We start from the raw sequence: 24,167 nt of genomic DNA, 5'->3' as shown, positions 1-24,167 counted from the left end.
TAGGTATAAAAATTAAGAGAGACAATGAAAAATTGTCACAATGTCATTACATCGAGAAAGTGCTCAAGAAGTTTAATGTTAGTGATTGCTCTCTTGTTTCCACTTCTATGGACCTAAGTGAAAAATTGTTGCCAAATGATGGTAATGTTGTGTCTCAACTTGAGTATGTGAGGGTTGTAGGTTGTTTGATGTATGCTATGACGAGTACTAGGCCGGATATCACGTTTGCGGTCGGGAAATTAAGTAGATATACTAGTAATCCTAGTATGGAACATTGGCAAGCTATTCGTCGAGTGTTAAAGAATTTGAGGAAAACTATGGATTATGGTTTGTCCTATATTGAATATCCTTCGGTTTTAGAAGGGTATTCATATGCAAGTTGGATCTCTAGTAGAGAAGATCACTCCTCCACAAGTGGGTGGGTATTCCTCCTTGGGGGAGGTGCTATATCTTGGGCTTCCAAGAAACAAACTTGCATTGCAGATTCTCCAATGACATCGAAGTTTATCGTTCTATCATCAGCAAGCAAAGAAGTCGAATGGTTAAGGAATCTCATGTTTGAGATACATTTGTTGTCAAAAGCAATATCACCTATTGGTATACATTGTGATAGTGATGTGGCATTGGCAAGAGCTTATAGTCAAGTGTATAATGGTAAGTCAAGGCACATTGGTGTAAGACATAGTTATGTCCAAGGACTTATCAAAGATAATTCTATCATTGTTCACTATGTGAGAACTACGTATAATCTAGCGGATTGTTTCACAAAGACTTTAGCTAGAGATATGGTGAAAAGGATGGCAATCGGTTTAGGATTGGTGCCCATTGGAAATCACGAGAAAAGGAGTCTTAACTTAACGCCCAATAAGACGTTGGGTCTTGAGTTCAATAAGATTAATTTCCTTATTTGATGATTGAAAGAATTTATATAATCATCCAAGGTAAAGTTCTTTAAATCTGTGATGATTTAAGAGGCTGTTTAATCTTAATAGGTCTCTTGACATTATGCTTTGTCACAGGAGCATATTTTTCTAAGAGATCTACCTATCTAACTGCGAAGTTTGGCCGCTTCAAGGAGCTAGTGGGACATAGCTTTAATGCACTTATGAATTGATGTGGATACATGGCTTATTAGTGTCAAGTATATATTGGAAATGAGTATAGTTAATCTTGTGTGTGTAATATCTTCTAGTTTTCATCTTGTGTTTCTAATGGTTCAATCGTTTATCGACACCATTTGGATATGAATGCTTGGAATGTGTATTATACTAAGTGGAAGTTCAAGTCTTTGTACACTTTCATTTATGTATGAGGTTGAATTGTAATGATGATGTTTGAGCAATAAATCGTTTATATACTCTAAATGGGGGAGGATTGTTGGAGATTAAGAGTATTAAGATTTTCTTCATGATATATTATTTAAGTTACTTGGTTATCACTAGTCGAATAATTGCTTATTGCTGCGGTAGTATTGCTGCGGTTTTACCCATACGCAGCAATATATCACGTAAAAAGAAAAGGTAAAATATAAAATAAGATATTGCTGCAGTTTTAGCCGAAAACCGCAGCAATATGGTTTTAACGTGAAATTTTTAGAAATAAATTGACTATTTCACCAGATATATTGCTGCGGTTTCTGGCAATAACCGCAGAAATATATTAAAATAATATTTAGAAAATAATTTTTTAACCTATTGTTGCGGTTCTTACTTTAAACTGCAGCAATAGACTTTTAAAATTTAATATAAAAGGGCCCAACTAGAGTTCATTTTCCTTCTCTTATTTAACCTAGTTTTTTTTTTTTAAGGGCTCTTATTTAACCTAGTTGGGTGCCGCTCTACCGCTCTCTTTCTTTCTAAGTCTCAACATTACTTCTTCTCCCCCTCTCTCTCAGCACTACATTCGACTTTTCTCCACTGGCGGATGCACAGGGGGTACAGTGGGTACAACTGTACCCTCATTAATTGAGAAAAACAGATATATATATAGTTTACACATGCAGACTTTTATCAAATGCAGTGTTTGTTTCAGTGGTAAGGGAGAGGAAATTGATATAAGAGTGTGAGGTTGCATGTTCGATTCCTGTAATCTACCTTTCAATCTTTCTTTCTTTTTCTTACTCTTTCTTTTTTCTCAAATGTTCTTTAGCAACATTTTTTCTTCCTCTTACTCTTTCAGGCCCTCCTAAATAAAAGGAATAACTTATGTAGAAGTTAAATATGACCAATATGAATTATAGAAAGTTGCTAACTTATATTAAAAGTGTCGGGTTATTTTGTATTTTTTTTTAATCTCACTTCTATGTACTTATTAAGTCATTATTTTTTCTTCTAATAACCATTTTTAATTTCACCTTATTCCATTAACATGATTATGTGACTTATATCAACAACAAAATTTTAAAAAAATTCTTCTACAATAATTTATCTTTCAAATTTTCTTCGGAATTCAAATTCATTACCTTTATCCACATCTTGTATCGGAGCATTTATATCATATAATATTTTTTCTTATATATTAATGGTATTTTTAGGTTAAAGTTGGCGAAATTTGGCTCCAAAAAATAAAATATAGCCGAAGATTAGGGACGGAAAAATGATATATTTTATGAATCTAATTGCTCATTGTTCCGTACCCCCATTTCCGAATTTCTAGATCCGCCACTGCTTTTCTCTCTCCTCATCTTCATCCGCCATTTTCGACCATCCCCCATTACGGCTCGTCGTTCGACCACACGAAGCCCAACCATTTCCTACAGATCTCAGCCATTTCCGACTCTTTTTCGGCCGTCGCGAACGTAACTCGCGACTTTTCTCCTCCTCGTCGGTCATCGTTCGACTACGCGAAGCCCAACCTCGTCCCGCCGCCGCTCGTGGTCTTCACCTTCAGCCTCGCGTCAGCCTCAACCTCACTTCAGTTGCCGTCCTTCGGTGTTGGATGTGACTAAGCCCTCATCTCTTCACTTCAGTCGTCGCCCTTCGCCGTCCGATGTAACTTACGCTTCGCAGTCGAAGCCTCAGCCTCCAGTTTTGTTGAATCTCCCAACACTTCATTTTTTTCTTTTTTTTTTAAATTATTCCACAGAAAAATGTAACGCCACAAGCTTCAGTTTTCATTTCGCGCCCTTCAGTCACTTCTTTTTTCTATTTTTTCGTTTTCTATTTAGTTTATTCTTATCAATTTTTTTATATGTAATTATGTTAAAAGTTTGATTTTCTCATTAGAATATGTAATTGTTTTATTTTATCTGTGAGATAATGTAATTATTTACTTTCATTATTTTTGTTTTTTCAAGTCAATACATGAACTCAATATGTTGTACTAGTTCATCTTAGTTACTTTTGGTTTAATTGTATTTTAAGGTTGAAAATTGTATGGATACTTAAATTTTTTGAATTTTTTTTTAAAAAAATGTGCACTTATTGCTGCGGTTTTGGTACCAAAACCGCAGCAATAGACTTAATTTTTAATATGAAAAAATACACATATTGCTGCGGTTTTGTGCTAGAAACCGCAGCAATATATTATTTACCTATTGCTGCCACCTTAATTGCTGCGCGCCCAAAACCGCAGCAATAAGCATTTATTCTACTAGTGTATGGTGATGTAACTTGAATAATATATGATATTAAGCTATGTGAATCGTGGTGTGAGTTAGGGCCTATGGGTGTTCATGGGTGGTTAACCGTCCCGAAATAACATTTTGGGTTGGTAACCGAAAGTTCTGGTTCGCTCTTTCTGCGAACCGTGACCGTTTACACAGGTTACCGCCTAAGCGGTGAACCGTTTTTTCTGTGTGGTTTTTAGGTTAACCATTAACCACTATTTAAGTTGTAATATTATGTTTTGCTTAATGTACATATATATATTTTGTGCATATATTTTAATATCATATATACTAATATAAAATGTATTACAAAGTGTATAATAAATCTATTAGAAAACATAATTAACACTAATAATTCACTCCATTACCTAATTATAATGTTTATATTCGTGCTAGAGTTTCCAAATAATTACTTTCACTAATTGTTGTAACATAGCAACAAATGTTAAAATTAATGTAATTGTTCGAAAATATTTCACAATAATTAAATTGAGAAAAAATATTTTGGTATTTCGGTTAACCGTTCACTCAAAAATCTTAATCGTAACCGTACCGTTTAATCATTAATTTTATCGGTTAGGTAACCGTACCGTTAATTTTTTTTGTCGGTTCGGTAACCACCCATTTAGACCTGTTTTTCGGTATTTTGGTACGATTTTTCGATTTCGGTTTTTTATGAACACCCCTAGTGTGAGTATGCTGCATTTGCGTTATAATTTACAATGGTAGTAGCAAGAGCTCGCACCTCGTGAAGCTTGTCGCACCATGCGATAAACAGCTACAAAGCCCACCAGCAAGTGAGAGCAGCGAGGCATCTCGCATGTCGTGACTATGGTCGCACCTCGTGACCTGCTAAGGCAAGGCCAGCTCACGACTTGAATGGCACCTCGCGAGCGCCTACTATCTGCGACATTTTGTTCTTGTATTGACGGTTACTAATTAGTGCTTGTTGATGTTTCGAATTTCTCAAAAGCTTATAGCTTGCACACACACACACATATATATATACATATATACATATATATTATACATATATATACATATATATTATACATATATATATATATATATATATATATATATATAATATATTATATATATATATATATATATATATATATATATATGATTCTCTCATATGAAGAAAAACTTACTCTTTCATATTTTCTCTCAACTCGCAAGATCAAAAACTAAAATTGTTCATCATTCACAAATTTCACAAACTCATTTTCAATTGATAATGTTCATAATAAGCGTGACCACAATTGTTTTCTTCTTTGTATCTCGAAGGTAAATTCCGTAAAACCTGTGCTTACGAATAGGGTCGTAATATTACTTTTGGGAAAGTAAATCACGTCTAGAATATTGTTCATCTTGTAACCCTTTTTATTTCCGTAGTTTCCCTAACAACATTTACTTTACTATCTACATGTAGATGTTAAAAGCTACGATTCTGAACTACAAATTAATTTACACCAGCTATAACTTAATTTACTGTAACCTCTCACAGAAAGATTTAAAGAGGAACAAAGCCCACACGTTCTATAGCATTGAACCCTCCAAAACACCTATTATCAATAACTGAAGACGTACCTCAAGCCTTCCACGAAAGACTACCTAAGAAGCATTTTCCCTATAGTTATGATAACTAGTTAACTACTACTTCTACATCAGAATTAACACAGCTCCTGAGAGTGTAGAAAGTGAAAAACACATCAATAAACCTTGGTTGGAACTAAAAACTAAAAGTTCAGTCGTTAGCACACTTGGTTAAGTAGCTCGAGGATCAACCTTGATAATGATGCTCATAGTGTGAAGATTGCACCTCATGGTGATGGTAATAATTATAAGAATGAAAATCATGCCCGTAACTGTAATATTGAGCCGCCGGTTGTGCAGGAGGAGAAGCCGAGCTTTCTTCGATTCGAGCTGAGGGACTTGAGACATGTGCATGGTGTTTGTCAACCCGAACTGCATCGACTTTGAGCTCTTCACAGTCTACTTCCTCAAAGGAATGAAAGATGGGATGCAGATATGCATCAGCGAGGTAGGGTTTTACGTTTTGATCAGCTTCCTCAGTGTGCTCTTGCTCGTCCTTTTCTGTCGCTTCCTGTACCAAGATTAAAAGAAATTTAATCAGATCAGCATTCAATAAAACAGCAAATTGATGATTTTTCCGAGAATATACAAAGTATAAACCATTCTGAAAAAGCTTAATCAGATTTGTCATTATTAGTATTAGCTAATTTATCATCTTACCTCAAGGGGATATTTATTAAATGCAGGCTCAAAACGGGTCTTGCAATACTTGTGGAATGCAAAGGTCAGTAGGGGTAGAATGATGAGAAAGGGAGTAGAATTAGCAGCCTTCTTCGTGCTGAGAAGCCCCATTAATAACAATTGAGATATCAAAAGGCTAGCAATGATGCGGCTGTGAACATGTGGCCAGAATGCAGCTGCACTTTCATATCGTTGAATATACACATTGATGATCTGGAACAATGACATTACATCAGGCATTATATGAGTAACATCCGAATAACCATAAAAAGACTAAGACGAGAGAATTGAAAAAAAATGAGGCATACCTGGTGACGGTAAACAAGGAAAGCAAAGAGAAAGAAGATGATTATAAAAGGCAGCAGTATTGGAGTAACTACAGCATAGACAACACCAAGGAGGAAGTAAAGCTGCAGGCTCGGTAGAGTCTCGGGATAATCAACACTTCCAGGATCCATAGCCCTATCTCTATCTCGCTCAGTTTTGACTATAAACATGTTTTTCAAATGGAAAATGACAAGTGGCTTCAAGCGAAGAATCTCACTGGCAATGCCAGCCCAACCATCCACCATTATATATGTAATGAAAAAGGTAGCCTTCATTGGAATTGATACACCGATATTTCTTGGTATCCTGAAGAATGAAATACAAATTATGAGCATGCAAGTTATGAAACTTTTAAGTGTTAGAAACGGAAACAAGAAACCATTTCCATTACATGTTGTGTATAAGGAGTGGGGAATGGGTCTCCCTTTCTTGAGGGTGAAGATTTCCACCAAATTATCCCCCCCCCAAAAAAAACCCTTTTTCTGTTACCCTCAATACCACACAATTATTGTTACCATTCCTTTCCTCATATCCATTCCAATTCCATTTCCTTTTCACGAGTTGAACCAATCATGCGTTAAGTAAATCAAAACCAACTGAAGCAAGGGGATTCATAAAGGAAATATTACTGAGTAGGTGATTGGTGGAGGAAAGCATCAAGTTGACCTAAAGCTGTTCCAGTAGCTATGCTTCCCAAAAACACGTTCACCAACATGAAATAGTAGTATTTTGCTGCAGCTCTACGCTCTAGTTTGGAGTAAGCTACATGTCCTTCAATCTTTGACATGAACATCAAAAGAACTGGGAGAATGAATAAGAAAATTTTCAGTGCCAGACCAGGAAGGAAACCCTGTAGAAAAGACTTGATAATGTTCCTGCATTTAATGAAGAAAATTATAAACAACAAGCATAGAAATAAAATCAAAATTAATATAAGAAGTAAGACGCCATAGGAGTAGGGACAACCATGAAACAATGCAAAAACATATGGAACCTCAAAACGCAAATACTTACACTTCTATGACAGGCCTCAGGAACGGAGCAACTCTTTCCAAAGCTTCAAGATTTGCAAGAGATTGCACAAAAGCAATAGGTATCATGTAGAAAAACACCAAGGCAAAAACAGTTACCCCAATCACAAATTTTCTGATAGTGAGGGAAACGAATGGTATGGCTAGGTTACGCCAATAAACATCACGAGGTTCGGGAGCCCAACTTGTCAACCACAATGTAGGATTTCTACTTTGTTCTGTCTGTGCACATACGGCTGCACCCCACCGCGAATTGAAAGAAACAAAAGCAGCAGGCAGGATGGACTTTTGGTCCGTGAGAACTCTCTGGCGCTCCATTGTCATCTAAAAGATTATTTGACCCAAAAATATGAATTATTACATGTACCTCATAGCCATTTAGGTCAGTTTTCCACCGCAATGTAAATATAGTGTCTGCAAACTTATCGGGATAGATACCAGATATAACATGCAAGAAGCATCAAGGAACTCAAGATGGACTTAGTAATGACTCACTTTTTTCTCTAACTGCTTCAGTTGCTCTTTGTAGTAGTCAATGGAATCAACTCTTTCACCCCAAAGACCAAGAAATCCTGTCTGAATGGTTAACAAAATTAGTTCTGTAAGTTCAAATGCATACACTTTTATGTCATCAGAAAATTGAAGCACAACTCTAGAAATATACCATGTTCTCTCTTAGTGATATGGGATGATGGTTTTTTTTATACCTTTGTTGTCGGCCTGCTGCCTGGCTTTCTTTCAAACTTAAGTTGGTTGTAGTCCAACCAATTTTGGAGTTTATCCCTTTGCCTCACAAGTTTTGCAAATTTGTTTGCGTTGTATACAGCCTAAAAACAATGAAATACACTAAATGAAGTGCATTGACAGCAACCAGGGGTCCAAATCACACTCTTCATATAGAAAAAAACTGTAGTTAACTAAGCCCAGTAACAAATACAGGGTCTGTTACTCATGGAGTAGTATCCAGAGAACAAGGTTAAACCTGGTGGCAGAGGTAGGTATTCCGATGATTTTTCTTGAAAAAAGTATCTACAGAATCTGAGATTGAGCGGCCTGAGACACGTGGCACATTCCTGACTAATACCTGCACAAGCATAATAGATAAGCACACCACATTTTCTTTAGCCCACAAGATGCATGCATAAGAACATTGATCTATATTGTGCTAGTGTCAAAACTTGAGTTATGTGCAATGGTTAAACGAACTAAGTGCATCATACTAGATTCGCATGGTATACAATTTTTTTTTAAAATTAAACAGAAAACAGGAAACAGTTTGCAAAACATAATGACATAATTGAAGTAACGAACGAAAGGACGTGTAACCCAGTGGGCATCTAGGTTGCACATAGACGGGTACGAATACGGGTGCGGATTCGGGTACGGGGACATAAAACGGCAAGATTTTGAAATTTTAGGAAAGGGTACGCGTACCCATACAGGATACGTATCGTATCGGGTACGGGTGCGAGTACGAGTACGTGACCTAGAAGAAGTACCCATGCTACATAGGTGGGCATATCCTTAGATTATGTGGTCTCACTGGTCTCCACTCTCCACCCAGGATAGAGGCACGCCATTCCCACTCCCCCTCCTGAGTTAGGAGGTCAAGTGACCTCACATTATAATAAAGTGAGTTCATATGAGAATGCATACTTACGTGAGAAATGAGAATGAATTTTATGTGATATAACTCTTATGAATAAGTGATGTAACTCTAATGAAAAACTGATGTAACTCCAAAAAAAGAATATTACAAAAAAAAAATTTAAAAAAAAAATATTTTTTTGGACTTAAATTTTTTTAGGGTGGTATAACTCTAATGAACAATTGTTGTAACTCTAATCCGATAGTGTGGTTGAGATTCATTCTCATTTCTCATGTAAAGAGTATTTTCATGTGATCTTGCCCCTACATATATATATATATATATATATATATATATATATATATATATATATATATATATATTTGTGTTTGTGTTTGTGTTTGTGTGTGTGTGTGTGTGTGTGTGTTTGTGTGTGTGTGTGTGTGTGTGTGTGTGTGTGTGTGCGCGTCCGTGCGTGCGTGCGTACGTGTGCGTCCGTGCGTGTGTGTGCGTCCGTGCGTGCGTGCGTGCGTGCGTGCGTGTGTGTGAGTGAGCATAAGTTCTGCTCTTGTCTGAAACACTGAAATGGTGTGATAGCCAGAATTTACATGTAATCCTTCACGACAAGAAATTCCAGAGAAATAACAATAACACATAAAACATTTCCAAATGCCGCAAGCCCACAACTTTAGTGAATAAGGGATCCCTTGTTAAGTGGCACTTAGTGGATGCATTAACAAAATAAAGATGTCAAGGAATTATATGTTCTCACAAGCAAGATAAATAGATAGCAATTTGTGAGGGGAAAAAATCTCACTGTATATTGCTCAGCACGCCTTTGCTGGGAAGCCAAAAATTGTAATCTCATTGATGCAACTGTATCATATTCCTTGTAAAGCATGAAACAAGTCCAAAATGTAAACACATACTGCATTGCAATGTGCACAAAGAACCTGAAAAACAGGGGATAAGAGTTATTGTCTTATAGTAGATCCACTCAACCTTCAATAAAATGAATGAACTTATGACAGTCCCAAAAGAAATCTTAACATTAAAGATCCCACAAAATATATTGTTGTATGCCTCGATTAATTTAGAGAACTAAATTGCAAGACCAAAGTGAATGTTGCAGTTTACTCATCAAAGTTCAAACAGGTGCATCGAAACAGCAGCACCTTTTCCACTTTAGGTTGTTATCATCACTATCATAAGCTGTTCGCTCATTACCAAGCAACAAAAGTAAAATACTTACAAAACCTCACCTATACGATTTGGGAGGCACATTTGATATTGAAAGATTGTCAATGTCGCTCGTAACCAGTTCTTTCCTTAGGAAAGCTAAGGTTCCTCCAGATACATTGACTGGTACAAGTACAACAAGTGCTAAAATCATCATAGGCAAGAAAATTTTCAAGCTGCAGAAGAAAGAATTGAAAAAAAATTATCATTACAACCATGACCGTAATTAAACACTGCACAAAAAAATAGTTCGCGACACCTTGAGCAAATATTATTATTCATAGGATCCAAGTAAAAAGTGACTGTGTAATTGGATGGTTGGATATAGGAAGTTGCATTTCACAGACTCCAGAACCTGGGAAGTATTGAAAATTGTAAGGGAGACTAGGTATACTTTGTGGAATTCAAACTTCCTAAGAAATTGCAGTTCTTGTGCTTCTAAGAACCAAACAACTCCCAGCTTTCTACTTATCAAGAAGTTGTGTCTTATGTGATATTATATCAGCTAGAGGACCAGTATATCATTTTAACAAAAGGAAAACAGAGAGATAGCGAGAAAGATGTGCAAAGTAGGCTGCTCATTTTGAAAATAAATGATTCACAACGTTGTCAACAACACAAAATACTTGTCGAAGGTTTAAGCTCTAGAGCAGTAATATAAGGAATGATCAAGCTAAACTTATTCTGAAGAATATTTGTAGCTAGGATGAGCGAGGACCGTAAACTCTTTGCTTGCTTTGCTCAAGATTATGTCATAATTCTTTAGGGAGGGGAAAAGGAAAGAAAGTGAAGCAAAGAATTAATATAAAATATAAATTACAAAAATAAAATTGGGGGAAAGGGGGAATTACATAAAGAAGAGACACATTCATTAACATAAAAACCACATTTATATATTTCACTCTGGGTGACAAAGTTATACAGATTTAGCAGGAGATTTTACAAGGTAAAGACTTTTTTTTTAGCAGACCCCACATATCCTATCTCAGGAAATGTGTAGGAGATAAATTCCGCTGGGAAGGGGTGTCGATCCCTGGCCAACCGCCTGGGAGCCAAAAAGAGCTACCACTGAGCTAAACTTGCAAAACAGGGTAAAGTTGAGCCAGTTGACTATTACATCATCAGGCAACCACTATAAAATCTATTATTTGCAAGATAAAAGAGCTCAAAGGTTCTGAACTCAAGATAACTAAGACATGTACAAAACGGAAAAATCTATTTTGAAAAGATATAAGCTCTAATATCTGCCGCGTCTTGGAAATTATTTAAAGCTCCCATAAACAGCAAAATTTGATCAATAAAACAAAACTTAATGCATTGAGTTTGATTAGCCACAACCACAAGATAGGGAACAAGGAATTAAATTAATTACTAGTAATTCCTTTCAATCCTTTTCATAACAAAAGAAAGTAATCAGTCGTCTATCATCAGATCACATCTGAAAGCAATTTACAGAACCATCTCAGACTATATATTTCCTAGAAAATTTAAAAGGGTCAACCCTAATTTACATCATCAACAACTAAATCAAAGTTCACAGTACCAAAACTTTCTCAAGTGTATTTATCAACGAACCCAGAATTACCCATTGACTTTGTCATTGGAAACTAAGCAGCAAAGAGAAGCAACATGAAAACCTAAAATCAATGCACTCTTAGTACATTACACCAGAAAAAGTTCAAAACTAAAATCACAACTATATAAAAAAATAAAAAATAAAAACGCAAGCATATGAGTAGGAATACTTATTGCCCACTGTAGCAAATATGTACCCAAAATTCCACCCCCCATAAAAGGAGTAAAATTAGAGCCAATTACTCAATTCCTAATAATAAAGTCAATTCTACTAAAATTACACCAGCATCTATTTTTGGGGAAAACCCAAAATTACTCAATGACTGAAACAAGCATAAAAAAAAAAGGATACACTCAATCACCCATCAATCACTAAACCCAAGTCCATATTTTTACAATAAAATCAAATCAAACCCATCTTAGAATTACATAAAAACACCCAAAAAAAGCAAAAAGTAATAGAATTAAGCAAAAAGGAAGTGAATTAAGGAGTACCCAAGAGTGTAAATCCGGAGAAAAGCAGCAGAATCAAGTCCAGCATGTTCAATAAGAGCAGTTTCAGACATTTTGAGAGCTTCAGGCATCCAATTAAGAAAGGTGAAATAAGTTTTAACATTAAGATTAACAAATTTACCCACAAAATTAGTAGCAGAAGGGTCTTTTCTTTGGCCTTTAAAATACCACTTTGGGAAGTAAATTCTGTCATTAATGGGTTGAATTCTGAGAAAAGCAAATGCAAGTAAGAAAGCAAAAGCAGTGATTATGTTTATGAATGCTGAAACTCCAATGTCTGAAAGAGTAGCCATTGTTGTTGATGTGCAAGAAAGATGAGAACTTTAGAGAAAATAAAAGAGGGAGTAAAAATGGTGTGAAAAGAAGCTTTTTTGGGTGTTTTTTTATTTGTGAGTCGCAGGAATTTGGAAGGATGTAGACAAGCTGGTAAAGTAGTAGTATAACAGAAACAGAAGGGAAAGAATATGATTTTGCTTTTGATTTTGATTTGAGGCGTCATTATTACTCCCTCCATTTTTTAAAAGAGAAACTACAATGAGATTTTGTTAAAAAATATTTTTTAAAGAAGTATAGCTCCAATCTAGAATATTCTTTTCCTTTCATCAAGAAATCAATAGTTATAGTAGTATACATATTTAGTACTTCATAAATTAGGAAATTTTGTTATTAAGTATACCTTTTCTGTAAAGTTGTAACTTTTATTACTTATACGTTTGGGTATGTTATAGATTTGGTAATAAAAAAAACTAACATGAACCCGGTGCACATTAATTAGTGTGCACCCGATCCATATCACGTGAGTTTAGGATAGTGTATATTGATATGATATAGTATATGTTAAAATGATATAGTGTATGTTAAAATGATATAGTGTACCTATGTATAATATAGTATATTTATTTTTGATATAGTGTATGTTTCTGTAATGCGTTTAAGTAAATATTTAGTAGTTATGATATAGTGTATCTATTTTTGATATAGTGTACCTATGTATCATATAGTGTATTTATTTTTGATATAGTATATCTATTTTTGATATAGTGTATAAGTGAGTACTTTTTAACCGGTCACGTGCCTGACCTGGTCCACACTATTTTTAGTGTGAACCGGGTCCATGCAAGACGGATTGATTTGGTAATACTTAAAGACAATTTTCTTCGGACCCGATCGAATCCCTGAACTCAAGGGCTAAGGGAGGACGCTCTACCCACTTGAACTAACTCCTATCTATCTTTATGTATAATTAGTATATAGTACTCCTATTTTAGCATCAAAAAATATAGTACTCTTATTTTCAGCTCTATGTAACTGTAAGACGTTTGTGGAGAATCCCAGATGCCATAGAGAAGAAGGACAAGGTGTAAGGGAAAAAGGACAGAAAAGAAGGAATTCCAGCTAATTCCAAATCCAATTTTAGTTGATTATTGAGCACGCAGTTCTTTTGTTCTCTTCCAATTTTCCTTGTCATGGTCATGGCTCATGGATGTGTTTTGCTGTCACCATTGACGTGCAACTGCAAACAATGATATCAAATTTTAGATAATAGGACGAAACTATTCCTCACGCACATGCTTGACACCATTGTCTACTCATTTTTAATTATTAATTGCCATATTATATACTTCATCATCTAAGCAATAAGCAAATGTTGGTATGAGGTGTAGGATGAACATCCTACAAGGGCTACAACAGCTCCAAAACGTAAGGCAAGAAGAATAAAACGTGCCAATTAACATGCAAAAAGTAATTGATTTGACAGCCAATGTACATTCCCTTATTTCCAGTCTACATGTCGAAAATTCAAAAAGTAACTGATTTGATAGTTATTGTTCACCATTAAATGCGAGTAAATCACCATTCCACTTCCCACTTTCCCACACTCAACCTCCATCATTTCACTTTCCTCTATATTTTCACTCTCCAAAAAAATTTAAAATCTCCATAACCTCCATAACCTTCATATGTCCAATCCACTATAATTATTTTCCACCATCCCAAAAATTAGTCATAAATTTTGCAAATATTTCATTCAATACCCCAAATTTCGTTCAATATCCCAACAATTGAGTAATTTTCTCCTCCCTCCATGTTTAATGATTTCGTTTTTTTTTTGGGGTTGCAAGAATACAAAGTGAAGAAATACCATTGGCCACCCTTTTGAGAGTAAAGGGGAAAATCTAAAGAAATATTTGAACATCTACTTTGAATGTCTATATAGTTCATTGTGTGTTATCACATTGTTCACTATATCACAAGAATTGTACTTTGGATGTCTGTTATTGTTCATTGTGTGTTATTGACGATTTTATGTGACTGCATGATGGAATTTGATTTGAACAATTGACTTACATTGTTAATCTTTCTGTTGTACAATAATGGACTTCCATTGAACATATGAACTATGTTGTTATTTTTATGAACATGCAAACAAATTGTGATTACTCCCTCCGTTTCCTAAAGATCTTCCCTCTTTCCGTTTAAGGGTGTTTCCAAAAGATCTTCCCTCTTTTGCTTTATTCCTTATTTGGCAAAAAAAATTTCCCTATTTACCCTCTCATGTCACTATCATATGGTCCACCATTATATTATTAATTCAATTTTACTCCCTTTCTCTCTCCTACTTTAACCCCTTTTTATTTATTTATTTATCTTAACCCCTTTCTCTCTCCTACTTTACTCACACCATGCCCCACACAACTTGATTTTCCTTGGTATTTGTAGGAACAGTAAGTGGGAAGATCTTTAGGAAACGGAGGGAGTACTCCCTCTGTTTTTTTTTTTTATCATTCTCACTTTCTTTTGCACATCTTCCAATGCACGTTTTAAAACTTAAATATCTTTCATTATATATTAGTAAAAATTATAACGATTGAATATTAATAAAGTACTAATTGAGACGAATCAAACAAGACCCCACATGACTATGTTTTTTCTTATAAATTGAGAACATTTGAGAAGATTCTCTCTATGCATGAATAGTGTCAAGATTCTAAGTGAGAAAGATAAAAAAAACAGAGGGAGTATTCTTATTACTTGCATTGTTGTATATTAAGTGAAATTGATTGTACATTACTGGGGTAAAGGTACAAATGATAGACTATGGTTGTTCATTAAAATTCCATATATATGTACAATGACACTAACAGTCCCACAAGTAAAGAGTGAAACATTACATGCAATTAGGATGCCAAATGAATACTTTTATTATATTATGTTTCTTTGTACATCATTGGTTTCGTGGTTGTTCATTGACAAACTCAAAATGTACAATGACAGCCCCCACCTGAAAGTAACTCAATTCCTGAAGCTAATGTCAAGTGAGTGATTTGCAATCTTTGTTTCTTTTTACACTGGTGCGTTGATATTTGTTCACTGATGAGATTCAATATGTACAATTACAGTCCCATACCTCATAGTGCTCCAGGTGCCACAATTCAAAGTGATGAAATTCAATATGTTCACTGGATATGACTCAAACCAACCATGTGGAGTGCACGTGAAGTGCATCTCTTATGCTTCAATCCCGTTTTCATCCATTTTTCAACATTGACCAAGTATTTTTTGACGTTGACTTCATCAGTATATGAAGGGAAATTGGGTTGAAACACAAGATGTAGATTACGTGCCTTGCCATTATTTGATTTCAATGAGTCTAAGTCGCAAAATACTTGGTTAATACCCAGAAGATAAGTCAAGGTTGTTTCTCGCAAAAAAAATATATTTTAAAGGTCTTATTTTGCCATATTTTTTAAAAATGTTGTTTCTCGCAAAAACTTGTATTTTAAAAGGTTGTTTCCGTCAAATTTTCCTATATTATTTAGTTGAGTATATGAAATTGAAATCTCTAGGGGATGTTCTAGTGACCTATCTAGGGGCTAGGTAATCAATTTTCTTCAATTTTATAGGAAGTAGAACCTCCTTACTTATGTCAACCGAATAACATCTCTAATTTTAACTTCCTAGGAAATTAGACTATCCAGGAATTAGAATGTCAACCAAACAATACCTAAGATTAAGGGGTGAGTTTGATAGATTGATCTTGAAAATAGACGAAGATACAAAGTATATTATACTTCCTTTATTTTTCTTTATGCAATATTTGATTTTCTAGTGAGTAGATTAAAATAATTAAATATTGTATCCAAGAAAACAGAAATTATAATACGTGTATATTTCATAGCATTATCATCGTTTTTATAGGTCATTATTTAAAGGATGGTTTGCTATGTACTAGTATTCATATACTACTATACTCTCTTCGTTTTCAAATTTTGGCCCACTTTCATTTTTGATTTGTTCTTTTGAATTTTGTTTGTACTAAAAATATCCAACATCTCTATGATTTATAAATTCCACCCAACTAAATTTATAATAAGCCAACAGAAGTTAATGGACAAATAAAAAGGAGCCAAGAGAGTACATAGAGATAAATATCGAAACTTTAAGGTTTTGTTTTTACAAATAAGAAATATGTATATTTACACATATCTATACTAATATATTAAAAGAAAATTATCAAAAACGACCTTTTAAATACATTTTTTTGCGAGATATAATCTTTTTTCAAAAATCTGGCAAAAGAATACCTTAAGAAGAAAATATTGAACAAACATTTTTCAGTGTTGACTCGTTAAAACAAAACATGTGGAGTGCACGTGAACTGCATCTCTTATGTTTTAACCTTGCTTTTCTCAATTTTGCGACACTGATCAAGTATTTTCCGATGTTGACTTCATCAGTATGTGAAAAAAATCGAGTTAAAACATAAGAAATGTGGGTTACATGCCTTACCATGTTTGCTTTTAGTGAGTCGAAGCCGTAAAATACTTGGTCAATGCTCGAAAATTGGGTCAAGGTTGGTTGCAATAAATATTTTTAAGGTCTTATTTTGTCAGATCTTTTTAAAGGTTGTTTCTCGCAAAAACTTGTATTGAAAAGGTTGTTTCTGACATGTTCATCAACAAGAAATTGTGCCACGTCGCGCTATCCCTTAAAGTGTTGACTTCATATACTCCAAATACAATAAAAAAAAGTTAGAAAATACATGTTATAAGATTTGATCCCATAACTTCAAACTTATATATTATAGTTTTAACCATTAAACCAAGTAATATTTGAAACTATAATTTTAATGAAAAATATGAGCCTAAAAACAAGTTTGAAATCTATTTTACGACTGGTACTAGATTCTAGTAGATGTGTCTTCATTTATCTTTCCTGAATTCCCTAGACACCCTTTGATGGAGCTTGAATTTGCAATGGTGGAGATAGGTGGTCCACCACCAGGCACCAACTATCCCAAACCCCTTTCCACTTGCAAGTTGCACCTTTTCAAAAAAAGTCCAAAAGTGCACCTAAACCTCGCCAAAAATAGCGTAAATTTACTAGCCTTTTCACGCAATGCTTTTTTTTTTTTTTTTTTTACTATGCCTTCAACATCACTACAGGTCCAGAACACTATAATAAAGTATAATACCTTTTCGTCTTATAATAAGATATACTTATTATAAATCATATATGTTGATTAATATTTATTAATTGCTATGACCTAGGTGGAACCAAAAGTTTTAGGCGGTTTAACTTTTTTTAATGCAATTTCAGCATTGAAATTGATGTGTTTGGATCCTCTAAAGTTGTAAAATAACTCTACAAAGTAGAGTTTGATCAAATATCAATCATTAGATAAAAAATCAAGGACTCGTATATCCTCTTTTGTATATCAATTGGCAACTACTAATCTTATACCATAAATCAAGTAAAATTATATTTAAATTGTTGGATCAAAGAAAATGTATGAAATATTGACGTATAGAAGTATTTAAGTGGTTGTGAGACTTTCTAATCGTCTCATACGATAAGGAAGAAGGATATGTTAACGTATAAGTGACCACGATACACTGGAAGTCTGGAACTATGGCAAGATTCTTTCTCCCGTGATGCATAAAACATTACTCATATCAATATGTCCAAAATTCATTTAACGTCATAATCTATCATTTTCTTTACTTATCCTTTTCACAATTGACAATACATGCTGAAAAACAAGGCAGTATAAAGATTACCAATTAGGTTAACCAACATTTTTCAGAACAATAATACTCCCATAGAAAGAAGCCAACTGGGAGGAGGCCACAAAAACAGAAACAAAAACAAAAAAAAAATTAGTAAAGAAACAGAGCTTTGAGAAAAAAAAATTTGGCCCCCTTTCGGAAACCTGTGGTAAGATGAATTTCCTCTGGACTGCCCTCGCATAGGGCCACTTACCCAAATGCCCAACAAGCCCTTGGGTCCAATTGTATGACTTCCTATCTCCCACCTGGGACCAAGGTTCAAATCTTGAAAAAAAAATTAACACTTTCTCCAAAGAAAGGTGGTGGTCTTATTGGGAGCTGTAATCAGCAACTTAAAGAAAACAAGATTTCTATGTAGGCTTAACTAAACATATCTAGTCCTTACATAAATTGATAGCAACAAGGGTAAATGATGTTTCAAGGGACAAGAGTAGCTAACTAGTTCTTGGATTTAGAAGAAATGCATTAAATCCAATATTGAAGCAGAAGGAAGCTACAAAAAAGAAGGCACTGGGGAACAATTTTATCAGGTATTCACTGCAGAATCAACGTACAATCATCACCATCTTTTCTCCTGTTTGTTTCAGAAATTTGAACAGAAGTTGAGCTTTTTCATCACTTTCGCATAAGCCAAGGGCACGATCTCAGGTTTTCTGAGCCTTCTCTTGGATTTCTTTGACTGCGTTTAACAACAGAATCTTTTTAAGTTCTGGAATTTATCTGAATCAGGTACTTCTACTAAGAATGTCATGCAAAAATGAAAGTAAAATAACTAACAACAGTTGATGACTACAGACAGGATCCATAAAACATACACTTCATCGATTGGGAGTTATCTTGGAAGTTTTAGTCAAGTTTCCAGCCTTTCGATCTAGTCTTAAGCGCTCTACCTAATCTTTTGCAGGCCTGTTCTTGCGCCTTCTCGCTTCGCTCTCATGATTTCATCCCTGCGAGCGAGGTAATGATGCGGTTGCAGACCAGTCATAAGGGATCTACCTGTAATTAGTACCATTTCATACCATACTCTGGCTCCGGATACAACTTCAGGACCATCTCCCGCTTATTGATTAGGGCGAAGAAACTCGATCGGCTACTAGAAAGGAGCAAAGGCGAAGGACGGCACTCAACGAGCCGACAAGACAAATAGTAGTGCCGGTTCAGTGAAGTCAAGTCTTTACGTCTATAGGGGCTCCCCTTTAGTAAAAGGGAGGGAACATCTTAGAATGAGCTTGTTTAGCTTTTCGATTATTAAAGCAGATGGAAAGAGAAAACATAGTAAGAGGATATGTTGGAATTATGAGAGAAAAATGGTTGATATGAGCATGTGATTAAAGAGTGAAAAAGTAGCAAGTGAAAACAGGGCACAAAGTGCGCATATACAGGGAGGTTTCTTTCTTCCATTTTTTGAATGACAGGAAGACTATTTTCGGACATTCCAAAATGTTTAACAGGAAGATTATTTTGGGACAGATGACGTATAAAGCATTTGAACAGCTCATAGCTGCTCAACAAGGCAAAAGGATGAAGATGAACTGTTCGCAATACATCAATTTTGAAAAAACAACATATTTGAGATAGGGTAATTGATATTCCTTTTTCATTAGTCGAAGAAATATAGATCCAGTATCATGACATGGTCTCTTATACAGCATGCACAAACAAGCAAGTACAAGCAACATAACAACCCTAAGTCCTTGACCGGGACTACAGTAATCAGAAATACAGAATTGGTGTGTCTAATTTGAAGATCACAAAAATTTTTGTAAAAGGGCGGTACATAGATGAGCCTCCTTAGTCCTTACTTAATAAAAGAAATGCAGTAAAGGAGAAAAGAAAAATCAAGGGCAAAAGGAAAGAAGTGTTCAGAAATGAATATATTAAAAAATAAAATAAAGGCATACGATAAATGCTTAGCAAACAAGATGATCAAGAATGGGAAAAGAAAGTCATGAATCTTACATAAACAGCATATTTCAGATGTTACAAGGCATGAAACTTCACCTACGCATTTCCCCACCAAGAGCAAACTTAATTATGTTGAAGTTCTTGTTTGTAAAAAAGGGATCTGGTTAAAAATTCACAGTTCTTTTACTGCCATAGACAGTCCCCTACACAGCTATATATATATATATGGTGAATTTTAAGTTTGAAATACATGCCAAATTCAGCAAGTAGTTCTTCTGCATATCAGATGAAAAAGGCTGCTTTCTTAGTTCTACAAAGTTACTGGAGGGTCTTTGTGCACTCTATTGGGGTAAAGATAATTATTACTTCATATGGTCACTAAGAATGCAAACAAGAAGAGCATACTGAGCTAAAAAGTCAGCGTTAAGCAGAAACTCCCATCTGCTATATAATATCAAAACTCCATAAGCAAATACCTCAATTTAGGCTCAAAACTAATCCATCAACGACAAATTGGATTACACCAGGTAAAGACATCTAGTGACTGCAAAGGTATACAACGGCAACAACAATAACAATGTCAAAGTCTTAATCCCAATAGGATGAGATTGGCTACACCAGTCAAGATTTTCTCACCGACAGTCATTCACATAAATCCTCTACCTTGACACCTATCAGATAAGTGCTATATTCTCCTACAAATATAATCTCGTCATATTATTTTACAGCCCTCCATCCAAGTCCTCTATGGCCTCAACCAACTTCTTTTAAAATCACCATAATCTCAAATCTCGACGAACCTTACTGCTGCATCCTCTTTTCATGGTCTTACATGCCCAAACCAGTTTTCTCTTATCTTATCCTTAATATTCACAAATCAAACCTTCTTCGGATATCTGATTCTGGTTTTTACCTCTTATGGTGTTGCTACAAATTTACATCAACCTATGTATCTTTGCTACACATGATTGTTTCTGAATGTTCAACATTCCAACCCATAATAACATTTGCCTAATACTCATCCTGTATAATTTTCCACTCATCCTTAGACGTACATTATGGTCTCCCAGTGGCCAGTATCACACGCCTTTCCACTTGGACCACTGTAATTCGTGGTCAATATCTCCTTGTGGGCGACTCTTTACCATTCAATATTACTACATCCTTGCTTGATTGCCTCTCATTACTAAAGTTGCACTTCATGTAATTTATTTTGCTCCACTTGGCCTAAACCCTAAGTCCTCGAGATTCTAAGATTTACATTCATTGCTCCAATTAAGTATCAACCCATCTCAATTTTGTGCACTAGTACAATATCATTCGCACACAACATACATCGCAGTTTCTCATCCCTCAGTAGTTTGAATAGTCTTGGACATCTTCTCTATTCTTATATATTGGTACCAACTACCAAGGTGCTTATTCTCCTAATCTTGATGTGTCCTATTTCTCCTCGTAATCTTGTTCAATAAGTCTCATAAATAAACAATAGCAGCCTTCTCTAGGCATCTCCCAAGAATACAAAATGCCATTTACGCCAACAATTTTCTTTGTTTCCTTTTCTTCAATGCCATCTCTACCTATATTTCTAAAATTCACGGCATACTCTCCTTTCACGCTCCTCATTCCACCATTGTGACATGATATATCTACCAGTTACAGAATCTAATATTGATCCTTCATACTTTCAGATACTGGATAAGTTCACTACACAGTTACTCCACTTCCAATCTTCTATTACATCCTCATTTTTGGCACATATCACTGGTGCAAACCCCATTCTCTCCATACTCCATACTAAGATTAAATAAGAAGCTAAAAAATACAAAACCTCAAACACATCCAATCAAGATTGGGATAAACAGTCCTAGAGCCTCCTGACTCAGAACTCCCTAAACAACCAATATTTGTGAAAAACACCTATGGAATAAATCTCCATATACCTGGAAAAGGTATTCTTGCTTTGGCATACGACCAACTCTTTGCAAGCAATAATTAGAGTCATCTTTGAACTTTAACAAGAAATCATACACCTTTTTTCTAGAACTCCAAACGCACCAACATCAAAAAAGATTGACCCAGATCTTGTCTAAGATGCTAACAAAAAAAAGGCTTTTCCAGACACCATAACAAGAAAAGCCAAACTCTTCTATCACCCCTTCCATCTTATATGACAACCTTATAACTCTTACTGGCACTCAACTTTAAACAAACTCGAAATTTTTAGGAGAAGACAGACATTAATACAGAATATGATTCTTTATATCTTTTCAAAGGATGCATAAGCTGATAAACGTCTACTAATAGTGAGTTTATTCTTTATACAGACCATAGTTTGGGGAGCAGACATTAGATATCAATGCATCATAAATTAGAGTCGTTCCCAATTTCCTGTGGCTATAGATGAAGTTAATAGCTTGTCTCTAAACTAGGCATACCTTCAGATGTGCATTATGCCGCTTGCCTTCCCTCCATCGTCTAATTGTCCCGTCACTCAAAGTCCTGAACCTTCCCTTGTAAGACCTGATCAAGAAAAATCAATACCCCTCATCATTTTCATTAACTTACAACACATCACCCACAAAAGGAAGGGATAAAGAACAAGGGACAAGGTTAACCTACGAATAGCCCTTGATTTTGATCTTCTTGACCCTCGAAACAGCTGGTGTAAGCTTCTTCCATTTCTTCTCCTTCGATTTAGCCGAAAAGTTCCTTACTTGCGCATACTATTCACCAAATCAACATGAAACCCAGTAAAAAAAAAACAACCAAAAACCATTTTTTTTTAAAAAAGCCCAAATCAAATCCTCATCTATCAACAAGAAAGAAGAACAAAATGTACTATCAATTCATCAACACGAACCAAACAAAAAGAAAGAAACCCCAATAAAACCCACATCATACCCTTCCTATCAATTCACTATCACATTACAATTTTATCCCAAAAACATGTTGTGTCATCCATCAAGAAAACAGAAGAATTTCACCATTCATCATTCATCAACACAAGCGAATCAAAATGAAAGAAACCCACATCATAAAAACATATACTTTACCTAGAATTAGCAATTTAAAGCACAATCATCCCCAGAGAAAAAGAAAAGAGAAAGGACAACTTACAGAAGCAGCGAATAAGGAGACTGATGCCCCATTTCTAGGAATGGGGAGAAAAGAGGGAGCATTGAAATGGGAGATTAATTGGGAAGAAATTGATGAAAATGGTGAAATAGGACGCTGAAAATTAGAGGTAGAGTGATAGAAGCGATGAAAAGAAGGGAAAGAAGATGAAGTTGTAGTTGAAGTTGGGAGGAGAGGGAAAGCTCGAAACTTGGAACACCATCTCTGCATTGTTTTGTCGGGATCTTTTAGCAGCACTGCACTACTGGTAAATTTTGGGAAAACCTATCGATGAATTTGCTGGTTATGGCTTTCGATTTGTCTGTGTTTTCTTGGGTTCACTTTTCGGGTTTTTTTTTATGTATTTGGTGCTCCAAAGTCCAACCCAACTCCAATTAAACCCGATTTCCTTCTCAGCAAATACTTCATTGTCTTTTTCTTTTTGTTTTTGGAAATTGGTTGTTTTTTTAAAAAAAAAATAATGGAAATTGCTTGTTAATAATACCAATTATTGTTGTACAAGAAAATCTAAATAATCCATTTAGGATTATTAGTAATAAGAAAAAAATCAAGAGAGATAAAAAGTTTGAGAGAGAAGGTTTGACCTCAAGAAAAAAAGAAGTCAAATTGACAACCCTAGCCCCCGAAAAGCTATATTTCGATTAAATCTTTAGCTAAATGCTTATTTCTAAGACAAATCTTTCTTCCAATTCTTCTTTATTCTGGTTGTTCTGCTGTTAGGAGTGTTTTATTTGATAGTAGGAAGTGCTTATGAAGCTCTTCTGTCAGTAAAGAAGAGTTATAGCTCTGCCTTTTCGTCTCCCTTAGTTGGATTAATTTCCCTAAATTCAGTAATAAATATTAGTTGTTCGTCATTAATTATACATTGGTTAACTGGACATGAAGTCTTTCTC

At 35.0% G+C, this 24,167-nt stretch overlaps 2 protein-coding genes across 2 annotated transcripts; both read right to left on the bottom strand.

The window, feature by feature from the left end:
• Positions 1-4,821: 4,821 nt before the first annotated feature.
• Positions 4,822-12,656, bottom strand: LOC104893056 (CSC1-like protein At1g32090). Its single transcript, XM_010679110.4, has 11 exons — positions 12,143-12,656; positions 10,096-10,248; positions 9,651-9,786; positions 8,228-8,329; positions 7,953-8,072; positions 7,741-7,821; positions 7,229-7,569; positions 6,844-7,089; positions 6,196-6,520; positions 5,867-6,100; positions 4,822-5,717 (listed from the first exon to the last, which is right to left on the bottom strand). Exons 1-11 carry the CDS (start codon positions 12,451-12,453, stop codon positions 5,394-5,396), a joined length of 2,373 nt encoding a protein of 790 aa, XP_010677412.1. The 5' UTR covers positions 12,454-12,656; the 3' UTR covers positions 4,822-5,393.
• Positions 12,657-18,195: 5,539 nt separating this feature from the next.
• On the bottom strand, positions 18,196-23,626 carry LOC104893055 (hypothetical protein). The gene is made up of 4 exons (XM_010679109.4): positions 23,257-23,626; positions 22,759-22,862; positions 22,575-22,659; positions 18,196-18,910 (listed from the first exon to the last, which is right to left on the bottom strand). Exons 1-4 carry the CDS (start codon positions 23,482-23,484, stop codon positions 18,815-18,817), a joined length of 513 nt encoding a protein of 170 aa, XP_010677411.1. The 5' UTR covers positions 23,485-23,626; the 3' UTR covers positions 18,196-18,814.
• Between the last annotated feature and the right edge of the window lie 541 nt (positions 23,627-24,167).

The sequence above is a fragment of the Beta vulgaris genome, chromosome 5 (genome assembly GCF_026745355.1).
Source record: "Beta vulgaris subsp. vulgaris cultivar EL10 chromosome 5, EL10.2, whole genome shotgun sequence".
Taxonomy (NCBI): domain Eukaryota; kingdom Viridiplantae; phylum Streptophyta; class Magnoliopsida; order Caryophyllales; family Amaranthaceae; genus Beta; species Beta vulgaris.
Note: the sequence above shows the minus strand (reverse complement) of the source record. Positions and strands in the feature narration are given on the sequence as shown.